Raw genomic sequence first — 24,999 nt, 5'->3', positions numbered from 1 at the left:
CCCCAACCTCAGAACTGTGAGGTGGATGTGCTAAGCACTCAGACACTGTGTTGCCACACACAGTTACATCAATGATTCAAATAGCAAATGTTGAAAACAGATGATAATAATAATAATTATTATTATTAGCATAAAATTAAATTTATGCTAAAATTAAAACTAGCACACTTGCTAAAATTAAAACTAGCACACTTGAAAACAGAAAAAACAGGTTGACAAGCAAGACAATACAGTTCTGATAAATTCACTTTTGGCCTTACACTAAGTCATAGTCAGCTGCTCATAGATTTTTGTCTCTATCATTTCTGTCTGAGCGTTGAGTAATACTCACATTATGACCCTTAGTCATACTGTATATTCCCTCCAGGACCTGAACATTTCCATTTGGATTAAATGCATTATGCATAACTCATTCCAGCAATGTGTGTTGTTTTAGAAGTTCTGTTGTCATGGATGTGGTTTGGAAATTTTCTTGCAAAGGATCATTAAACACAAGACAGGAAATGAACATCAACAGGACAGAGGCTGTCATGAGCGTGCTGCTGTACGTCACAAAAGGCTGCACAAATACTATTAGGACGCTAAGTGCAATTGAGACATGTCTATGATAGGAAATGTCCAGTTGGAGCACAGCTTCTCAATTGTTTTTGGTTACAACCCCTCGGGAAGAAGAAAACATTTTGCCCCTCCCCCGAACGACTCCACATAGTATTATTTGTCTGTACAATTGTAACATTATATTACATTACATTCTTATTACCAGAGAAAAATGTAAGAAATGCAGATGGACTTGCAACAAAGAATGACTTTGTTTTAAGAGTCTCTCCACCTTTCTTTTCATCCTCGTTATGTCTTAAGCGTTCATTGCACTTCATATCTCGGGCTCTGTACAAAAAAAAAAAAAAAACAAAAACAATTCTACATCTTAGACTTAGAAAACATAGGGATCAAACTCCAGGGCTCCAGTGTCACTATCTTTAATGTTTTAGATGTTTCCCTCCACAATGCACCTCATTGAAATGATCAACACAGCAGGAAACTCTGCATTTGAATCAGGTTGTATTGGTTTAGGGAAAAATCGAAAACATGGGGCGGCAAGGTTCAGTGGTCGAGTGGTCATTTCCCAACCCAGGTGGTTCGATCCCCGGCCATTGCGAGCGTGTTGACCATGTCTTTGAGCAAGACACTGAACCCCCAGTTGCTCCTAATAGTGCCTCATCAGTCGCATAACAATGTGATGCGCTTTGAGTATCCGAGGTAGAAAAGCGCTATACAAGTGACAGCCCGTTTATCATGTCGGAGGCTGGCCCTCGAGGACTGGAGTTTGTGCATGTAATGGTGCTTGCTGGCGGTGTCGAACATGCAGGGGTTGAATTCCTGTTTCAGAGCTCATTGTCATGATTTGGTTTGGGACCAACAGGTGGCACTGTAGGGCTCCCCCTGCAGCTGTACACCTGTTTGTCGTTATGCAATTAGTGCTTTAAAAGGACTCCCGGCACAACCACTCGATGTCGGGTCATTGTTTGTTTGTGTTTGCTTGTTTGCTGCTGTCAGGTTTAATTCATTTTGGTCACTGTTATGTTTTAGCTTCAGTCATGTTTTTTGTTTGATACTTTGGACTTTGTTTGTTTTGGATTTAGTTTTCTCTATGTTTTAATACAATTTGTCAAGTACACCCCCGAGGACTCTTTTGCCTGCTTTTTGGGGTCCACCACCACCACGCAACATGACACTCATGAGACACTTTGTAAGTCTCAGGGAAGCGAATTATGCGTGACTCGGAGGTGAGTCTTTTGGAACCAGTATCAACCTTCTTGACCGAGTGCGGAGCAAAAAGCAAACCATTTGTTGCATTTAAGATAAACACTATGTACAAATGTATGAAGTACTGATAAACATAAAGAAATGCCCATGAGCAATACCACAGTAATACAAATAAACAATTAATTGTGGCAAAAGGACATGTGTGATAATGGCGAATGCAGTAAAAATGATTCAACAGATGTGTGGTACATAATAATAAAGGATCAGTGCAACAGGAACAGATGCTATGATTATGATACAAATCAAGGGCGTAAAATGATGGCTAAGAGCTTGACTTTTTGTGACCAGCTCACGGGGCAGGCCAGACTTTCCCTTGTTATTTTCATAGACGCACAAAGCATGGCGCAGTTGAAAATGTTGTAACTTTGTTAGCCATGGACACAGTCGGCATAATTTGTGGGCAATCGAAGCGGCTCTTCTCACCTTGAAATGGCACTGATAGATTGAGTGAGAACTGCCTCAACAGCTCTTGTGGTATTAATGTGACACAAGTCAAAATACGCAAATAACAAGGAGACTGAGTTTTTTTTTTACTTCTTCCTTCTCCCCTTTGAGCATGTAAACGGTGATTAATAATGACCAATTATGTTTTCCTCTTCTTTTGAATCGGTTTACTACCGTTTCTTGTACAGCGCTTTTCTACCTCGGGTACTCCAAAGTGCTTCAAACTGTTATCTCTATACAGTATGTTCTGTATCTTGCTCAAGGACACCTTGGATGGCTCCCGTTGGCCGGGGGTGAATGGGATAAGCCAGAAAGAAAATGGTAGGATATGGCATGGCAATGATGTAACTGTTAAGTGACAATAAGCACGATTGATTTAAACAAACAAACAAAGCCAACAATGTTGCTTAAATTATACATTTGTAGGATTATAAAATACGATCTTTCAGTCAGCCTGAGTATTCTACTTTGCATAAAGTTTCAAGGAAATGTTTTTCTGCTGTCAACAAATCACTTGACTAAGCGGAGCTTGTTTTTCCTGTGACGTGTGATGAATGAATACATGAATTCACATGAGCATGTCCTCTTCTACTATGCGTGTTTTTTAGACAGTTCAAATGCACAACCTCAATGTCATGTGCTGATAATAGCACGTTACCAAGTCAAATGTTCCACATTTCTGGGCACATCCTCACTAGCCCTGCAGACTTAATACATGCTGCAGACATATTGTGTCAAACATGCTCAACCGGACGCCAACAGAAACCATATTGCGTGTAAGATTGTTGATGAATGCTTTCATAAATAAACAACCAGACAGACAAAGAGTCCCATCAAATATTTAAAATGTCTATTAAGTCGGGCAACCACAATTCTCATCACACATGACTTAGCAAGCTATCATCATACTGTTACAGGATCCGGCCAAGAGTATATGAAAATGACATTATGATAGACATATTTACATATTGTGGAACGTATTCAACCGGATTTTACATGCAACAGTGATGAACTGTAGTGCTATGGCATTTTCTGTGCCAAATGGTCAAAGGTTAGCATTGTTCCTACTGTACGTAGCATAAAAGTTCCCTGCAGTTTGCATCCACTGTCACAAGTACAAATGTGCATGGGAATTTTTACATTGCCCACACAAAGGATAACGGTTATAGATGGGTATTCTTCATGATGCTATACATTCAAATCCATATTCATAAGCCTAGCATTCATCATCTGCGATTGGTGTTGAGTAGAAAAGCATATTTGTCAAATGATGCGACAGGAAGCAGTTCAATCAGATGCTAGGATGATGAGATTGATAATGCTCACTTGATGAACACTCATACGCAGCAATTAATACATTGTATGGTCATCATTTACATTGCATTATCGTGATTTGATAGTGGCCCTGTTGCCAACCCTTATAAAATTAGTGTTCTATGACCTGCTGTGAGATATAGTGATGGAAATAAATTGTTGTTGCAGGTTGCATTGCTATGATGCCATTGAGAAATGTATCATTTATTAATTTTTTTTGCTTTGACTTGTGACTTCAAAACTGACATATGAGCATTCTACTCAAACAAAGCAGTAGTTTGGCATATAACTAGTACCGTATTTTCTTCACCATAAGGCACTTCGGATTATAAAGCGATGAATGGCCTATTTTAAAACTGTTTTCATATATCGGGCGCAGTGCTTTTAAAAGGTGCATAGAAGCTACAAAATGGCTGCGGTTACACTATGCAAGATGGTGCTACGCTAAAGGGAGTACAATACAATACAATACAGCTTTACAGTATTTATATAGAGCCCTCACAGCCGCTGCAGCTGTAACAATGAAAACTGGTCACAAACATGGATATGAAACATCTAAATACAAATGCCATTACAAAACAATAAATGAGAGATAACAGTTAAGACAAATGACTCAACAAAAAATGCACACAAACCTCGTGGGCTCACATCCACAAGGGGTTCAATGTCTTTAGAAGTCTTGCTTCTTTCGTTTAGTCAGAAGTTAACTATGCTCGTGGTATTATCTTCGTTTCATAATGGCTGCGCGGTGCACGCAGTGTAATTGTCTGTTTGAGTGTGTGTTGGTGAATGCACGTCAATTCGTGTTGGGCAGAACCCTTTTAGGGTCCAATTGGTTCCTGCTAATAATCACCACTACATGGCATTGGAACACAAAAAGGGAAACAGGCAAACCACTCAATGGGGAAGATAAAGTCGGCTTTTGAGAAAATTGAATGCTTTTAGGTGTGCCTTATAGTGCGGGAAATACGGTAATTATTCTTTAAAAAGTGGCTTCAAGCTGTTTATTACCTCTCCCAGCTGAAAGTTACTGTCAAATTACATGTAAAACAAAAATAATTACATGTTGTGTTTTGTGAACATACGATGTGAAACACTATACACTGTAGGCACACAGGCAATTAGCATCCAGCGAAGTCGCCCTTTGAGCAATGGATAGCTGAACACAAGCCATGGAGCAACACAAGTGGACAGATAATATAACAGTACTCACAGGCACATACTCTATCCACTGCGTAGAACAACGCATAATTCTGCCTTCCTGAGACAGCAAGAGAGGATCTGTGACAAAAACGGTTTCGTTATTTGTAATTATGTCATTACTGTATGTCTTTATAGAGTAGAATGTTTTAACATGCTACTTTTCCTCATTAAAAACCAAATCACAAAAAAGGCTGGAACAGATGAAAGGCATTTCCATTCATTTCATTGAGAAAAAACAACAAGCTTGCTTCTCAAGCCATCGTTGTATTTGTCAGCTTTTACATTGTGTTTATAGAGTAGAAAATACTTCAAATTCATTTGGGAAAACCGGAGTGACTGCAATACTCCAAGGCTGTCAGCCACCTGCGGTTTAATGTAATAGATGCCAATTAAGCATGTTATATCTGTGACATTAATTACTCCACTCAAGACGAAAACGCTGCCTCGGCGCGTGCCGTTTATTTTATTGTTGATTAAATTAAAGGTCATTTGGTATTGGATTACAAAAATGATGAGTCGCTTCTTCTTGCTATGGAAGGACATTCGAGTAGCAGTTTCAAGAGAAAAAAATAACGGAAACCCCTCGTGTTAATGAGTCACCACCATGGTATACTAATTAAGAGGACAAAACCAAAATACGCTGATTTAAGTCATCTCTCCATCTGTCCTTTTTGATTCCGCTTTTCCTCAGTAGGATCATGGGTGAGCTGGAGCTAATCCTAGCTGACACACTGGAATGATCTCCAGCCAATCGCAGATGATGTAAATCAATATAAATTGATGTGACTCAAAATGATCACTGCACTGAATGAAATTAGACAAATAGATGCAAAAAATGTCACTGTCGACATTTCCCCGAGTACAATATGCCCCTGACATAATACACCTATCGCCAAATCACCTTTAACATTTTCTCTCTTCTTGTGAATAGTTGCGTCCCCTGATTTGATGGCATCCTTTATGATCCGTGTGAATAATATGAATGAATGAAAAAGATTCAAAACACACCAAGAAAATGTAAATTCTTTAAAAATACAAGTAAAAAATTAAAACTATTCCCACTTTAACCAAACTGTACTTGTGATTATTTCAAAGCATTTTTAAAATCTTGTCTTCCAAAATATTATTCTTGCACTGTACACTCTTTGAGTAACCTGCGTTGCATTTATTTTATTGGCTTTTAAATGTCTTCAACTCTTTTGTTTGCAACTGCTTTTAAATGTTGTACTTTTAATTATGTGTAGCACATTGAGTTATCTTGAGTATGTTGTGTATGAGTGTGTGCTGCCCAAAAACTCAAGACAATGTCAGACACAATCCAATGCAGTAAAAAAGAAAAAAAAAAAAGATACTTTGACAATCCGACATATAATTTAAGAAGAATTCCACACCCTCCACGTTACCAAGGAGAAACAATCGATACGTTTGGTGACTCTACAATATGTAAATAGATAATAACATGGCCAAATATGCGCATAATAAGCCCCGTGCACTTCTGCTGGAAATTCAAGCTGCTAGTGTGACTAACAGCTCCATGAAGTGGACGAAGCAGTATACGAGCCCAGCTCATGTACTTACTTTATGTCTATAGCTCTGTGCTGAGAAAAAACATCGGTGAGGAATTGTAATGCAACAAAATTTATATAGGTGGTCTGCTGCAACTGCTCTGAAAACAGGAACCAGGAAATATAACATATTATTTTATATTTTATATAATGTGATTCAACAACTTGTTTTATTAAATACATTTTATATGATATAAGTGTGGAACATTACATATTAAATATCATGATGGAGAAATTAAAAAAAAAATCTCTTTCTTTTATTTTGCTGGACACTTGCACAACACTCCCCCAATTAATATCCGCTATAATTGAAAGAAAATTATTCGTTATTCGTTTGGCAATGCCACTGATTCTCGTGTGGACGTTTCTTTTGCGTTGGCCTGACAAGTCAATACATATGATTTTATTCCAAGACAGATTGTAACACACAGGTTGAGCCAAGGTCATCATGAGGCAACTGTAGGTTTCAAATTGTTAAATACGTTTGAACATTAGAGACTTACCAGCTCCACCACCAATAAATGTTATTGATTTGCTCGTCTTTAACACCCTATGGTATGGCGATAAAGATGAGACGGGTACTTCTGGTCTTTTTAGGGCTGCACCATCTTATCTCGTGTGCTGCAGCTCTTGTACTTCTGTCATCATTCACATGAAAACAATGAAGCCCCGAGCAAGGACCTTTCAGAATGTCTGCCACCAGGAGCAATATTGTTTGGGTTCTCTCAAAACCGAACAAGAAAAATGCTGAGGAGGGAGGAATTGTGACAAGGTGAGGAGTCCACAGTACACCTTGTGATTGGCTAGCTACCAGTCTGGGGTGACATCTGCCTTTCACCAAATTAATCCTAATGAATCAAATGGGTTTTTTTTAAACTTCTGAATGTCCCCTGTGAAAGGCAATAGTTTTTTTTGTTTTTGGTGTGTGTTGGTTGGTCGTTTAAAAGTCGAATATGTGTGCTGTCTAAAGAACAAAAGGGATGATCTAGACAGGATCCACTCATCCCCATTTATTTTTATGTTTTGCAGTTTTATCTGGCCACTTTAGCAGGTGCAAAGTAAAAGACGGTCTATGTGCCACTTAGTATCTGTGTGTTTAATATTTAATATTGTGAATATTTTTCCTAACTGTACAGTGAATCATCTGTGAGAAATTCCTCTATATTTTATTAGAGGTACAAATTAAAAGCAGTGTTTTATTGCACAGAAGCCAGCAAAATAAAAAGCCATATAGGCTTATAAATCACGCGCATTTAATTGTTGTGGTCATTTGATTTCCAAGGCGTTGGCTGCGGAACTGTGGAAGAATCATGGCAAGTACACTAAATCACGTGGAAATGAAATGAAATCATGAGGTAGCAGTTGTCAAAAAAGCAATGTGTTCCTATTATGTCACACAGGCTGCACGCACCACATTTTGTGATGGGGCACGAGCCTCCCAGTGAGTAAACTTTAAACAGTGATCACCTTACAAGTAATTCCCTGATGCTAAGTGAACCAAAGATGCTGCAGTATCATTTATTGTAGATAGACTATCATTTACCCAAACGATGAGATGTATTACATGTAGGCATGTAGTCATAGCTCTAGTTATTTTCAATGGATTACGCACGGGTCTATAATTAGCATGATTCTGGAACGTGACCAGGAATTTATAGATTAAGGATTTAATAGACCAAAAATGACTTCAGTCGAAAACACCTACAGAACATCTTAAGAAGACCATGGGCCTTCAGAATTAAAGGCACCTAATTTTTAGTGGCCTTTCTTCTGTGACTATTAGCAATTTTGTATTAGGCATCCAAAATCATATTTCTCCTCTTTGCCATCACTGGCACACTCTGTGGTGGCAAAACGAACAGAAATAATTAACAGAAGGGCATATGAAATGCAACATTATTTTCATTAAAGACTCTAAATTCACTATTGGACTGAGTGTGACTGATTGTTGACTAATTGCTCTGTGATTGGCTGGAGACCAGTCCAGAGTTTACTCCGCCTCTCACCCAAAGTGAGCTGGGACACTTGCCCGCCTCCCTTAATAAGGATAAGTGCTACAGAAAATGGAAGAAATCCATGCGTCCATTTTCTATGGACAGTCTTTAATTAACCTGGGGTGCATGCTTTTGGAATGTGAAAGAAAGCCAGACGGCACACATTCAAGCGGGCGGGAACATACAAAGTGCACACAGAAATGCCGGAGCAAAGATTCAAATTCAGAACCTCAGGACTGTATGAGCGAGCCACTCGTCTATTGAACTTTGCATGTTACAGCACTTCAACATGGATGTTCCACTAGTGTCTTTGGATATGCTGTCGAGGTGAAGGCCTCTGCTTAATAGTATAAGGAAGAAAAATGTTTTCCTTTGAGGGTCAAGTGGAACTTGTAACAATGTTATTAAAGCATTAGTATGCAAATGAGTTTCACAGGTGACGTGGGCAACACAAAAGGTGGCATAAACGAGAGGTCTTGTTTTGCAAAAGAGTGACGAGGGGCACTATCTACGTTCATACTTCAGTAACTCTATTTTAAGCCACCTTTAATCATTTTAATTTCACGGCCAGCAACTCATTATTTTGACCAGGTAGCTTGAAGGAGCTAAATATTTGAGTATTTGAATTCATAAAAGTGTGGCTGCAATTCCACGACCGCCATGAAGAAAATAGGACATCTTGTCTATCTTTGTGAACTAATTTTGTCGAATTTAAGAATCAGTCATCCTTGAAGAAATCCCCTCCGGTGGATGGTAATATAAAAACAGCAATGATAGAAGCAGTGACCCGGCATAGAATTAAGAAACAGTTCTACTCATAACCTTTTGCAGACATACTGTACACTTTTAATTAGTTTATGGACAGATTAAACAAACAGGAACATTCTGACCACTTACATAGTGCAATGTTTTCCAAAACGGTAGCAGTATGACATGTGCTGCTTTTACAAAGATAATGATGGTCATTTTCAACTGAAAATGCGATCATTTGGTTTGTGGCGTTAAACCGTACTGCATCATACTGAGAGCCGTGTCTAATATTTTGGACTCTGATTTAACAAATTCATGTAAACAAATTATTAGGCACAGCTCTAATTATCTTGCAGCACAATCAGTGGAGTTCTACACCCCTGCAACCTAAAACCACAGGACATTGCACAACAATAACATTTCACGTTGGAAAATGAATACCTCTGCGATTGGCTGGCAGCCAGTCCAGGGTTTAACCCACCTGCCCGTCGTCAGCTGGCATAGGTTCTAGCACACGCGTGACCCTCGTGGGGGTCAGCAGTACCGAGTACAGTAATGTTATATTCCGAATTACACCATATTAAGTACACCATATTTATTCACCTGCTGTGGCGTTGTGCATGCATTATGTCCTTTTTCCATTACTCAGTACAAGAAAATGAGAAACTTGTTGAAAGCTGTTCAAAGTTTTCTCCAGCAAACTTTAAAGACTTATTGGTCAGAATCAATCCATGATGTTTCCTCCAACGTGATCTTTCCAGTGGACACACTTGACACCTCATGAACATTTTAAAAAATGCATTGTGTGTGCACCCCATGCATTTACGGTCCTCGAGGGGCGGTGTCCTGGATGTTTTATATGTCTGTCTCCCTGCTCCAACACACCTAATTCTTCCAATGATCAGCTCATAGGTAAGCTCTGCAGAAGCTGGATAACATCGGTCCAAAAAAACTACTCTTCTGTCAAGGTCTGGTATTTTTTTTCCATTAATTACATGCGGACTGGTTAGCACGTCCGCCTCACGGTGCAGAGGTGCAGAATTCGATTCCGGCTCCGGGCTCCCTGTGCGGAGTTTGGATGCTCTCTCCGTGCCTGCGTGGGTTTTCTCCGGGTACTCCGGTTTCCTCCCATAATTCCCAAAACATGCATAGCAGCTTGAGTGGGCACTCCAAATTGTCCCGAGGCGTGATTGTGAAGGCGAATGGTCGTTTGTCTAAGTGTGCTCTGCGATTGGCTGGCAGCCAATTCAGGGTGCATCCTGCCTAGTGCCCAAAGACAGCTGCGATCGGCTACAGCACACCCTTGTGTGGATACGCGGATTTGAAAATGGGTGGATGGATAATTAAATGTGAAATTCAACAACAACGTATGTCTGAGTCATGGCCGGTGATAATGTGTTTACAGCATGTTACCTGCCTGCCGAGGAAACCATTTACTTTGTCTTCACAAAGAAAGACTCCAGGCTTCGGCCTCAAAGCAAGAGTTTCTCCGTTTTAACAGTTTTAATACAGCAACTGACCACCTTGGCTTACATTCGAGCTGCTTGTCCCGCCTCCCCGATGGACGGGCGCCGATGGCTAAATCTTGATGGAAACATGCGACGATTGGGCTGTGATGGACTTGTAGTGTGACAACTTGCGCGGTCCAAAACACAGAACGATATTTTTCTGGTAGTCTCACAGCGCGACTGTCGGGAATGACAAAAATTCGTGTCATCTGAATAGGACATAAATCAGCAAGATTGGAAGGCTATGTGATACTTTATGGTCAGGGGCAAAAACTTGAAATCACATCTCGGGTGGATTAGGAGCCAGTGCAAGGTTGCCAGCACATGGATAATGTGACCAAATGTGTTCGTATTTTTCAAGAGTCTTGTACAGCATTTTGTCCTCGCTAGAGATTTTCAATACTAGAGAGGAAGAAAAAATATAACGCATTACAATAGTCAAGGTGAGATGTAAAAAACAAACAAAACAAATTATGAACTATGGCCTTATTCTCACTTGCAAATACAATTTAGTCATTTATGAATTCATTTCAGGCAGCGCTCAACATAAACAAGAGATCCAAAACATACATTTCCAATCAAAACTTCAGACCCAGCCTCAAAAGGAGTGTGAAGAAAAGGGCTAGCGGTAATTTAGTCCCACTTTATTAAGAATCAATGGTCTCATCTTGAAAAAATCAGTGATAGCTATAGATTGACCCAGATTTTTTTTCAATTACCATTATCTCTAAGGGAGTGATCCCCCCCCCCCCCAAAAACATAATTGGATGGCTTTAATATTTTAAAAATATAAAGTAAAGAAAAAACATTCGGCACCAGTATTACAAGATCCTGATGAAAATCTTACATTTTTATTCACATATTAATAAACAAATGTAAGCTGCCCAGTATGGTCCTCTTCCACGTGTTGGATGATTTCGGGGACATATTTAATGTTGCTATGTAACAATTTGATTTCACAGAGTTGAAAATATAATTTCCTTTGAATGGGAACATTGTTTAGGAGGGCGAGTGCAGTATGTACCACATTTCCATGAAAAGATATTGATTGTAACCTGTACAAGACTGCAAAGAAGTTGGTTAAAAGTTATAAATGGCTCTTGGTTTGTTTGTTTTTCTACCTCATATAACAGAAGATTAAGCAATGGCAATCAAAACTTAAAGCTGCATCTTTAATTGGATGTCATCATTCCAATATTGTCTTCATTTTAGCTTCTAAATTAGGCTCTAACCTTTGGCAAACACAAGGATAGGGTTGCACGGATGTTCAGCTGGAAAAAGAATGTGCAGTGACAGATGTAAATCTAAATATCACGCCTGCCAAGTGAGCGCTGGCCCCTCACAGTTTGACGTTAGAGGAACACACAGAAAACCAATCACATTTCTGGACGTTTGCCGACAGGATTTTTCCAATTCTGTTTTTCCTCATCCGCTGCTTGTTTTTGCTGTCAACTGTAAGATGCCGCCGTCATCTCGAGGACATTCTTCCATTTTCAGGTAGCTGACAACATATATACTTCCCGCCACCCTCTCCCCGATTTTGCACATTTGTGCGGCTGTATTTGTACCTTGTTGTTGCTCAGTCAATACTGTGCACTGCTGCAATATTTCACCCAAACAAATAACTCCGATAATGGTTTGCAAGATGCAGAGCGCAACTTTCTAATCAGCATTCTTCTCTTAGCTACACACAGCACAAAAACATGGGAAAATTGCTTTTCATCAGTCATCGCATGACGTATCAGAGAGTCATTACAATATCTGTCAAACTTGGATCAACAAATCATTTATACCGTTCTTGCTATTTTCCTTTTGTTTTTGCATTTGGAAACGTATCCATCGGTCTTTGAAAGAAATTCATCATCATAAATGCAAGCATCAGTTGTTTATAAAGCACCATCAATCAAAACAAATAATTGGACTTGTCAGAAATGCTGCTGTACCGTCTTCACCGACAAAATGAACAACATATACAAGGAATGATATGCATGACAGCCGGGATGAAAACATCTGGAGTTAACTGATGAATTGTACAGGTTGCGGCTCACCGGGGAAACAAAATCACCTCTTTTTTAAAATTATTTTTTTCAATACATTTCACATGCTAGAACATCAATTGATCCTGCCTGACTCAACACATGCCCACTCGTCCCCTGTGCCGGGATTTCTTCAGTGTTCAAGGAAAGACTAAAAGACGGAGGTGGAAACAAGTTAGAGGAAGACGACAGATGGAGGCAGATAATGTCTTCCTAATAGCATAACAGACTTGACCTATGGCAACCACAATCCGCCTGTGGCATGCCTCAATTCTCTTTTTCCTAATCTGTCTTTCGTTATTATTTAATTGTTATTTTTGGTGTCAGTTTTTTGTGAAAGGAGGAATAAACGGCTTTCTATATAAAGCGGCTGGATTCAACACCGATGACCCACATTCCGTTAATACTGTTGTCAGTGTTATTAAAGTCAAGAGAGGAGTCGCAAAAGAGGTTGGAAAACGGGAAAATACGCCATCAATTTTATATGCGCCTTCACATCCCGTGAAATATGTAATTCTGCAGAAACAAAGCCTGTTTCCTTTCCTTCACCAGCTCACATTTTCACCAGAAGTGTTTCCTTTAATTTGAGCCAGATTTGCTAGCACGTTTTACAGACGAAGCATAATCAATAAAACATTAGTCATATCATATATAAAAGAGCATTGCACACTGTAATGAGGTCTGATACAGTTTTGTTCATAAACAAACGGATGAGATGGAACGCACCTTAGAAACACTTTGGACTAAATGAGCATCCTCAATACAGCAGATGAGACAAGTGTGGGTTGGTCTCCCAAACGGACGGGTCACTGGTACTTTTAACTTATGCACTGGCAGGACAAAGAGTCAAATAGCTAAGTATTAAAATTGACAATATTTATCGCCTTTGGTGGCTCATTGAGCAGGGAAATAAAGTCCTCCTCTTGGCTCACACTGTACATATTCAAATACATGACGATTCTCCCCTACAACTTCATATTATACATATTATATAATTAGCACGATATGAACAGGCAGGTTAAAAAAAAAACTGTCCCCGTTGCTTTACAGATGGCATAACGTACAGTGTGACGAACGAAAGGGCCAACGAGTCGACCCGTGGTCAGTTTGTCGATTGGGTCACGCACAGGTAACCAGGATGACGCTGCCATGCCACGGCTCCCGTGTCAGTCTCAGTAATGAGCTCCAGAAATATCGCCGCGCTCCGCTCTGTCCACACAGATATATTTCACTCGCTTTCCGCACATTTCCTTCAACGCAGTGGAGAGGAACATTTCATGAAGCCATTTATTATCAAATCATTTATCTGACGACAGACTTGCCCAGAAATGTCACTTCTTGTCTCATAAAGACGAGCGAAACTCTACACTTCGCATTCTATTGATCCTGAAATGGTGCACGTGCACGGCCTTGCCTCATTCACCAGCGAATCCATTGTCTCGGAATTTGAATGGTAGCTCAGATAGTACTCTTGCAACTGAGAGTTCAGGTCTTGCTCCTGCTTCCGGCCTTTTTTCCTGCGCTTATGTTTGACGGAGTGCTGCTGCAGTTGCCTCATGGTGTTGGGGTAGTGCCTCCATGAGACATAAATAACGAGGAGGATCAATGACACGGACAAAAACAGGGCTACGGTGCCTGCGATGATTTTATGGAAAGCCATATGTTCAAACGGTATCTCTGGGAAGGATGCGGTTGAAGGGTCGGGGGAGGGAGGCGGTGAGGAGCTCCCGGTTGTGGGCTTCACACTCTGTCTGTCTGTCGTACTGGGCCAGATGGCTGAAGGCGGTGAGGTCTTCGCGGGAGACTCACTGTGAGCCAGCTGCGTGACGCCGCGGAAGAGACGGTGAGATGTGGCGTTGACAAAGGGCCTTGAAGTGAATACTACGGAAGCGGTGGTCGTATTCACAATGGACATCACGTTGACGCAGGTGGAATAGTTCCCCACGACGTCCACAACTCTCTCTCCCTGCGTAGACTTGGGGCTGCTGCATATCATGCTGATGTCTTTGGCATCCCTCAGGGTCCTGAGCCACGCCATGAGCGGGCAGATGCTCGGCCTGCAGTCCCAGGCATTCCCGGCAAGGCCGATGTTGGTGACTGAAGTCCACGCCGCCACGGCCTCCGCGGGCACGCTCCTGAGCTTGTTGGATTCCAGATTGAGCGTTTGTAAATTTGGCAGTGACTGGAAAACCGAGGGGTCTAACGTCTGGATTTCATTCCCCGAAAGATCCAGTTTCTGCAATTTAAACCAGGTCCAAGGTACGCCTTGACTGACGGCTCGTATGCGGTTCCATTGCAAATAAAGAGCCTGCAGGTTGGCGAGGCGTGGGAAAATGTAGAAATTAATCCGAGAAAATTGATTGTGCTCTAAATGAAGCTCTTTGAGGCGAAACAGTCCCAAAAAGGTTGTCCGGCTGAGGCTCCGCAGCTGGTTGTATCCCAAATCCAGAAACTCCAGGCTGCGGCATTCCAGAAAGGTACGGACTACGATCTGCTTCAGTCCGTTGGATCGAAGGTGTAGATTCTGGAGCTTGCGCAGGCCGAACAAATGTCCTGGCTGCAGGGACTGGATCTTGTTGTAGGATAGATCCAAGTTGCGCAGGTTTGGAATGGCGCCGAATGTGTTGTTGTGCAAGTGGGCTATTTTATTGGAGCTGACGATGAGTTCTTTGAGCCTCCTCACACCGTGGAAGGCTAAAACATCCACGGCGTTGATGGAATTGTGGTCCAAGTAGAGCCAGACAAGCTGATTGAGATGTGCAAACTGGTAGGGCATCAGCACCCGCAGGTTGTTATAGCGCAGAGATAGACCTTGGCATCCCGTGGTGATATTCTGCGGAATGTCTTGGAAAATGCCCGATTCGCAGTAGACGAGTTTGCCTTCGCAGCGACAACTCGTAGGGCACATCCTCTCCCCCTTGCTGAGCAGCAGCCACACAGCTGCCTGCACCAGAACACATGAAAACCTCCAGCCCAACATCACAGAACCTGTTGGGGGAATAAAGTGGGGCACGGGCAATCAAAACAGCGCCTTGCTTTTAGAGAATTTGCGCTCAAAGACATTTAAATAAGTAAAGACAAGAACTTCTTTATCCTTTAAACGCTGGATGTCGAAGTGAGAAAACGTGTGATGTGCAGACCCGCTTCATGAAAAATTGATATCGGCCTGAGATTAACTATTTTGAGGTAGTTTACGGATGGGGAACACCAATAGCGGGCATGATTGGCATACTGGGTAGAGGAAAATGTCACTGAGCAGCATGCATATAAAAATAACTGAAAGCACTGCAAGCATAGAAAATACATGTGAAATGTACTTACCCATGGTTTCTGAGGGAAGGAGTGACGCTGTGAAATAAATCGATGAAGAGCATATTAATCTGCCCACAGATGTGGAGAAAACGCAGCTCGTGCGGGATACGGGACGCACTGAGCACCACCACCTGTGTCTTCGCTCTCAGGAAGAGAAACGCAGCGGGAAGTTTTAATCCTCCATGCGGCGTCGTAAATAAAGCAAAACCCAAAGGGAAGCTTTCGCCCCGGGTGCGAGGTTGGTCGCCGCTCGTTCAGTGTTCAATGTGCAATGCAATCATCGTGTGGCGCGCTGATGGAGGGACACGGAACCAACTCTCTCTCTCTCTCTCTCTCTCTCTCTCTCTCGCTCTCTCTTTCGCACTTTCGCTCTCTCTCACCACACACGGTAAAAACAAATCACTCATCACTTTCCTATATGATTAATGCTTTAATCGCATCCCTTCACTGCTTTCTTTCTGGTTTTGTGACAAAAATATAGTACTCCTAGATATAATAACAGGAGATTCTTGTCATAATAAAAGCGGTCGTCGGTTAACGACAGGAGTTCCCTTTCCTGTATACTGCGGCGACTTAACGCGTAATCGGAACTCGCCGTCTAACGCAGTATTATTCCAAATTCAATATGGTCATAATTACAATAGATATGTGTATGAAAAAACATTTCTGCATAAATATAAAGAAATCCACCGAGAAACAGTAATTTAGTGTGCCTTTTTGTGCCGGGTGACAACGTACATCTTTTTGACAACTATCTTACTCTTTAAAGGAAAAAATATATATATATATATATATATATATATATATATATATATATATATATATATATATATATATATATATGTGTGTGTGTGTGTGTGTGTGTGTGCGCGTGTGTGTGTGTGTGTGTGAGAGAGAGAGAGAGAGAGATTATGTGTGTGTGCGTGTTAAATTGGTAATGGCAAATTCTTTGCATGGAAGCAATCTCTAATCCACCAATTATCTGGATCACTTATGAATTAGTAATGATATACTTGTGCGTTAGTTGATAACTGTATTCACTTAAATGTGATGCTGACCACACATCCATCAGGCTGCACTTTCAGGCAGGAGAATGCATAAATAGCCGATTTTTTTTTAAGCCTGAAGAGTTGGGACGCCAGGGAATGGAATCCATTTTAACAGGCCAGTGAGAGTAAATTTGTGCTAATCTCATATTTATTTTTCCGTACGTGGCTCATTTTGCTTGAAGCTACAGTTGGGATATACAACAGGCAACAAAGCCGTACCTGTGTTTGTACTGCGTTGTAACAGCGACACCTTGTGTGCAAAAATGTTTTTCTGTTGAGGTTGAGCCTGATATTCAAATCAATAAAGGGAGACGTCTGAGAAAAGAATCAATTCTCATCACTTCTATTTTATGACGCTGTTGTCGTTTTTTCTCCTCAGTAAACTAACGATACACTGCACAAGCATGTTCGATTTAAAAGCAGTTTGAACCGAATTTGTTCAAAGAACAATCAACAAAAGAATTCAGCCCAAAACAAGTGACCGCAGGGCAAAAGCAAAATCTTTAAGCTAACTCGCAAATAAAAGACCCACCTCGCCCATCCTTTCCCAAATACGCACGGGGTAGATGCATAAATATGAGTTGAGATTAATGATGTATTCATAGTCTATTAGTCCGTGGGTGGGTGCAGCAAAAACATGGAAACAGGGATTGAATTGGGAATGAAACTTGCGAACTTCATAATGTTTTTAAACTTTATGAAATGAATTAAAAAGTATATTTACACATTTGAAATTCAATTCCGCAGGGGCTTTGCCTGGGCTGCACATATTTCTGACGGGACGATTTGGGCACCCTGTTGCTCAAATGTGGCGCTGTGACCGACTGCAACACCCACATCAATTACAGAGTATCATGACTTGGATTAAAATGAATTAATATTCCTTATTTCATAGTAGAGCTCCAAGTTTCCCTTAGAATCTTTACTATGCCTTCCTATGTTTGTATCTCTGTATTTAGCCTGTAACCAGTCAAGGATGCACCCCAATTTTCGTCCAAACTAAAGTGGGATAGGCTCCGTGACCCAGATGAGGACAAGCAATTTAGAAAATGGATTTATGGAAATGGATGTATGGATGATTGTTGTGATCTTTACATTGCCAATTAGGTTTGAAAAATTCCTACTCTGTGGGACCAGTTTGGAGAAGGCCATGTTCTGCACCACTGAGTCCCGCATGTGCATAAAGCAAGGTCCATGTAGTCATAGTTGGATGAATTTGGTGTGAAAACACTTGAGAACCCTGACCTCAACCTAGTGAAAACTACAACAAAGAGTGTGTGCTATCTGAACTACAGGATGCCCTACTGGATGAATGCATAAAAATGTTGAGCATTTTTGCAGGTGCTGTAGGTGTCCCAATACTTGTGTTCATCATGTCCAAATGCATTTATGAGCAGTCCTTCAGAACCACAATAGAACTCAATCCAAGACCAATCTATCTTGCCTTTGATGCTGAAAGAAGGTGTTCCTTTGTGAATGTCCAGGCAGAAGGACACTGTATCACTTCAAAAAAAGGCTTTCATGATCTTTTCTTTCTTTTTATCAATGGCATCTCATTTTTTGTGCGAAAACATCCCAAATTAACTGACTGCGTGCACATTAGAGACTGCTGTGGGGGATTTACAATGCAATCATCTTCAGAGAGGCGATAACCGCTATCTATCACTGCCTATAACAGAAGGCTAAGAGAGCAAAGAAATGCACGACACATCACACTTCTTTGATATGTAGCACAATTAACCTGTTTCAACCCCATTAAGTGAGATCAGGAGGTGAATTCACCTTTGCTAAATGATGTTAATGTAGATCGTCCCAATGTCACAGAGGAACAGAAGAACCACTCGAAAAGTTAATTTTGAGTGTGCAACAGATTTGATTGCTGAGCTTGGCTGTCACACTGTCAGTGATACCAAGTATTACACAAATGCTAGGTACGGCTTACCCTCTTCAGTGTTTTCACATTTCTCCTTACTCCTTTGAGGGAGCCCATAAAAGAAGACTTGGATGAACGCAAGGAATTCAGCAATTGTTCTTTCACGTTAATGGCAAGGGAAACAAGCAACTCAATGATTTTGTTGTGTTTTTTTTTTTTAATTTCCTTTTAGAGCTCCTTCCCTAGCATCCAAGCCTCTTCCCCTACCGGAATCCCCGCCTGTGACTCAATAAACACTTAAATCTTTTGTCAGAGCCTGCTCTTGGGTCCTCCTTTCCTCACTGAACCATGACGATTTTGTTGCATAAGGTTTTGTGGCAACACTGCACTAAAATGGAATAAAATAGAATCGAATAATTCTTTATCGTCGTCCGAGGTGAAAATTTGTCTTTTGTTCACCAGCACAGGAGACAGACAGGACTAAAATACTGACAGCGGTGCATATAAAACCCATAATAGAAACATATAAATGTGAGTAAGTTGCAGTATATTAAGAACAGAAATAAAAGTAAAGGTAAAATAAGATGTCACTGAGCAAGTCAAATATCAACGAGGAGCAGTTCAAGATCGTAAAGTAATTGGTTACTTCGGTAAATTCAGGATCGTGATGGGATTTCATATAAATTCTTTTTTTAAAAGAAACTTTGGCCGCAGGGCCTCTGTAGCATCGCTCACGCGTTTCAGAAGCTCAAACTGACAGGACAGATGATGAGAACTGAAATCAAACGATTTGTTTAACTCTCAATCTCATTTGTGCATCTGTTGCTCCAGCTGTGAATATTTGACAGGTATACCTTCGACAGAATTTCATCTCCTTCCATGGATGTTTAATAGGATTTAAAGCAGGACTGTGGGACTTCAGGACGTTATGACAAAAGGCATTCTGGTGTAAAAAAAAACAAACAAACACCTAAAACAGTGTTGAATGAATGAATGAATCTTTTGTTTATTGAACATAAAACATATATACAGTAATAATTTGACAGAAAATAAGGTAGATAAAAAAAGAAAGAAATCAATCTTCATACAACACAGTTATTATGTTCAAGGGAGTAGGAAGAAGTAAAAAACTTATCTAGTCCTACCCCGTTATGTGATTGTATCTAATAAATCATTTTTATATCAATCAGAAAAGAAAAAAGTAAGAAGAAAGAAGTCTCCATTAAGGCTCATACTTTACCCTTAACCGTGATATTTTTACAACTTTTGGTTTGTATCGGGATTATATACTGTTTGCAGCAGGAAAAAAAACAAACAAGTTAGCATTAACAGAGGCAACCCAAGATGGCTGCCATTTGCCTTCAGCCAGGAGAGCCAACTGGCAGTCCAGGTTATCAGATATCAGAATCAGAATCGGAATCATCTAGTCTAGTTTAGCATGTTTGTGAATTTGGTGGACCGCACTATGCATCACGAGGCATTCCAGCCAAGGGCGTTTCGTATAACTGTACACGCCCCCGGCGCACCTGCCAATTTGGTGAGAAAATTCAACATTTTAGACTGTCCAGAACCCGGTCTAAATGCTGGCGCAGGTGGTTTATTTGATCAAGGTGCAGTCATACAGATTCGGCTCCCCGTGGACTTACAGTTTTTCATTCATAGCTATGACAACAGCGCGAGTCACTCCCTCTGAATTGTTGCAGAAGTCAATTCATTGAACAAATTATAATCATTATTATCTTAAAAATATTTTAATAGCACCCCCCTGACCGTGCGGCACAACTATTGGTGGGGAGATGGTCACACACACTAACGTGCGGTCATGTGTGCAAGGCCAATTGCCCGTGTCAAATGCATGCCCGATTGCATCATCCGCAAGGTGAGATCTTGCTATTTCCCTGTATTTACACACTTCGCACATACCAATCTCACGCACGGAACCCAGCGAGCCCATTTTTGCATCTACAATGTCAAGCACTGCGTGTGCTTCGCTTCATGCAAATGAGGGAGACCGCTTCGATAGGCCGGGAGTCAGCGGTGATCTATCCCACATTGGCCCAAATAACCCCCTTACGCCCATTCTATTTGTGCAAAGTCTAGGAAAATACCAAAACAAAGAAAACGCTACCCATGTGCACAGTTAGACTGTGCTTTGCTCTAGATTCGCACTGAGCGCAAAAATAATGTTGTTTCCTAGACAACTGACATAACTGACTTGGCCTCATTATGTGTGCTACAAAAGTCAAGAGATTATCGATCGGTGTGTTTTAATTGGCTTTAGACTGGTGCTTCTCAATTATGTTCTGTTGCCCCCACCCCCCAGGAAAATGAAATATTTCGCATCGTGCCCCACCTCTCCCTTATAAATAGAATATTTTGTCAATATCAAATAGTTATAAGTACACCTCTGCATCCCATTGTACACAGTTCATCATTAAAGAAAACAAAAACAACAACTTGCGATGAAGAATAACATTATGAACATTGTTTTGTTTTGTTTTTTTGTCTCTCTTTGCTTTTGTTTTCATCCGTGTCAATATTTTTTCCATAGTGTCTTCAGGGGTTGTTCACCGCACTTCATATCTGCTGTTCTGTGTTGCATGTTTGCATCCTTGGTGCAGAACGGATTTGGTGACTGCAGTGTGGCTTCATTAAAAGAGATTAAATGCTAATCATAGGCCCCCAAAAATAAAAACAGCATACGGTACGTATCCAGGACAGGATGATTATTCAGCTCTCCATCATGAAAAAAGCTCAAGCATCGTTCTCGTCTGATCATCGAGTTTAGACAAGCTGATGTTTGAAGATGCATGCAAACCTTTAAGAAGCTGATCACAGAGCTGTGGTCAGATTGGGATCAAGCTGTAGGCATCAAGTCCAAGGGTTCAAGCAAGATATCTCTTTCTTTGTACCAAAGTCAAACGAAAGTGAAGGCAGCACTCTTTTCCCTCTCATTCTCATTAGGGGAAGAAGGGAACAGATGTTTTGGCGCGACCCATTGTCTCAAAAATGCTTACCTGCTGTTCACACATTTTGTAAGTGTAATTCAGCGGTTAATTAGTTTACATATTTAGAAATGTAAATAAGACTGGCTGCTCCAGTGCTTGAAATCGTTTTTTTTTTCTTTTTTGCTCTAATTATTAGGCTATTTATACAGTTGTGCTCCCTGTTTCTGCGGGAGTCATTATTCTGCAAAAAAAAACAAAAACAGGTCCTTTGCTTGCTCTGTTATTCAGGGCTCAGTCAGTCACAGACAGTCATTAAAGTTTCATGGGAAGCAATTTGGTGGCTGAGTTATTTGCAAAGTGTGGTGAGTGCGTGTGGTGACACTCCACTTTTGTTTGTTGCGCTAGGAGCTTGTGTTCTTCCCATGCTGAGAGAAGGCAGCAGTGCTCGTCTCTGACAGGGTGAACTTTCCCCTGATAGGCCCTGGAGGGGAATCATCAAAGACGAGAGTAATGAGCACGGATTAAGCTCAGGTCACGCAAGCAAAACCCCCAAAATAACAATTTAGAGCAAATTTGGTTTGAAGTAAGTATCAGGAATCACTCTCATTTTCATTCATTGGTTGTCATGAATATAACTGAACTGTACAGTGAGACTTCATGATTCAGATATTCATGCCTTGTCCACATTTGCCTGTCCCAGTACTGTAAAAAGAACGTCAGGAAGTCCATTTTCTGATCCGCATTATCCTCACAAAGGTCGCGGGGCGTGCTGGAGCCTATCTCAGATGTCTTCGGGCAGTAGGCGGAGGACACCGTGAACCGGATGCCAGCCGATCGTAGGGCACACATAGATGAACAACCATCCACACTCAGACTCACACCTAGGGACAATTTTTGAGTGTTCCATCAGCCTGCCACGCATGTTTTTGGAATGTGGGAGGAAACCGGAGGACCCGGAGAAAACCCACGCAAGCGCGGGGAGAACTTGCATACTCCACACAGGAAGGCCGAAGCTGGAATCGAACCCAGTACCTCGACACTGTGGAGTCGACGCGCTCATCACTCAACCGACGGGCCGCCACATTTCATATTTCCTTCTGTTAATTGTTTCTCTTTGTTTTGCCACCACAGAGAATGCCAGTGATGGAAGAGAGGACCACGTACCTAAAAACACATTAACATTTGCACCATTATCATTGAACGTTAACTGATTGTTTTTAAAGAGAGGCGGCATGGTAGGCGACTGTTAGCACGTCTGCCTCACAGTGCAGAAGTGCAGGGTTCGAATCCGGCTTTGGCCTTCCCGTGTGGAATTTGCATGTTCTCGCCGTATTTCCGTGGGTTTTTTTTCCCAGGTTTTCTCCCGCATTACAAAAACATGCGTGACAGACTAATGCAACACTCAAAATTGCCCTTAGGTGTGATTGTGAGTGTAAATTGTTGTTCGGCGACATGTACCCTGACATTGGCGGGCAACCAGTTCACGGTGTACCCTGCTTACGACCTGAAGACAGCTGAGAAAGGCTCCGGCACTCACCGCGACCCTCGTGAGGGTAAAGCGGATCAGAAAATGGATGGATGGATGTTTTTAAATGCTAAAAGCTGGGAATTATCTTCATTTCAAAGTATGTTAGTGAAATAACACAAGTTTACAAACTAATTGTGATGCCAAGTGTGTTTTCCATGCAGTTTTCATTTGTGTGCCTCTACAAACATCACAAGTCAATTCTCATTTTTGGTCGCCTGAATATACTTTTCGGTCCATAAAATTTTGAGGGCGAAACAAAATGATTTAGTATATCCTGGATTCTAACAGGGAAAATCTGAAGTGATGCTACCCTGTACACTGTGGTGTTGCCAACAATAAATTGGAGTGACCGAAATGTTGCACTGAAATCAGGCTTTGTTGTTTGATCATACTGTTTGTTTGTGTGTGTAATTACTGAGCCTTCGCATTCAGCAGTGGAAATCAAATCAGTGGCTGCCACTGATGTGTTCCATACATCACTTTAATTTTTGTTTCCACTGACCACGAACTATAGGCAGTTTGAGCATAAATGTTCATCAATGTTCATAACTGGCAATTATGTTTGCCACTAAATATGGAGGCAGAGGGAGCCATTAGAAGTGATAACTTTGACCCAGACTAAAACCCCATTATGAGGCATTCGCCGTAACCTTTGTTCACGCATGCTCAAATTTACTGGCAGCATTGGACAATACACCGGGATGTGTGTCTGTGTGTTTTTCGTAAAACTCTTTTTTTAAAAATCCTACAATAACTGCGTAACCTCCGTTTGATAAAATGGATTGATTCATTTTTTTCAATAATGCAGGATTGAAAAGGTGTGCGGGTTAGCTACGGGTGTTTCGTATTTTGCAAAGCGGACAGTTATTAAGTTGTGGTGTCCATGTGATCCTAAACTCAGATTCGTACATATCCGAGTTAATCTGTTGCTCTTCATTTTGCTGTGTCTGACCTACACTCCCCATACATTTTAGAGTTATTTTCAAGATCCTCTTATTTGTTTTCAAATCTCTGAATAATCTCGCGCCACCTTACCTCTCTGAGCTCATCCGCCCCTACGGCGCGGATGAGCTCAGGTCTGTGGACCAGACATTATTAGAAGTACCAAGAACTAAACTGAGGCTCAGAGGGGAGCGAGCCTTTTCTGTTGCTGGTCCCTCTCTCTGGAATGACCTCCCACTGAACGTTCGGCAAGCCTCCTCGCTGCCCATCTTCAAAACCCTCCTCAAAACTCACTTGTATTCTTTGGCATTCGACTCAGCATGACTTAGATTTGTTCTTGGACTTACTGTTTGGTGCTTTCTACCGCCTTTATTACCGATTTGTTTTACTGTTTATTGTGCATGTTAAATTGCTCCATGTACAGCACTTTGTATGCAGCGATGGCTGTTTGAAAGTGCTCTATAAATACAGTTGACTTGACTTGACTTGACACTACTTGGGACACTTCTGACCTACTTGTACGCAATCAATACTATCGACTGTACAGCACTACAACAGTATTTAGCCCACAAGAAGGGTATGTGTCACACTCCAGTGGCCTCCTGAACCCTACCAGTAACGCTCTGCATCACCAGGAATGAGTTGTAACACTATTTTTTGCTACTAGTGTGCAGAAATGTCACATAATAGTGGCAAAACAAAAAAAAAA

General features: G+C 41.2%; 1 protein-coding gene across 1 annotated transcript; it reads right to left on the bottom strand.

Moving 5' to 3' along the window:
* Nucleotides 1-9,252: 9,252 nt before the first annotated feature.
* lrrtm4l2 (leucine rich repeat transmembrane neuronal 4 like 2) lies at nucleotides 9,253-16,219 on the bottom strand. The gene is made up of 2 exons (XM_086112441.1): nucleotides 15,960-16,219; nucleotides 9,253-15,626 (listed from the first exon to the last, which is right to left on the bottom strand). Exons 1-2 carry the CDS (start codon nucleotides 15,961-15,963, stop codon nucleotides 14,002-14,004), a joined length of 1,629 nt encoding a protein of 542 aa, XP_085968567.1. The 5' UTR covers nucleotides 15,964-16,219; the 3' UTR covers nucleotides 9,253-14,001.
* Between the last annotated feature and the right edge of the window lie 8,780 nt (nucleotides 16,220-24,999).

Source organism: Hippocampus guttulatus, chromosome 5 (genome assembly GCF_054856545.1).
Source record: "Hippocampus guttulatus isolate MCC_2025c chromosome 5, RoL_Hgut_1.0, whole genome shotgun sequence".
NCBI lineage: Eukaryota > Metazoa > Chordata > Actinopteri > Syngnathiformes > Syngnathidae > Hippocampus > Hippocampus guttulatus.
The sequence above is the reverse complement of the archived record's forward strand: the minus strand, read 5'-3'. Positions and strand labels throughout refer to the sequence as shown.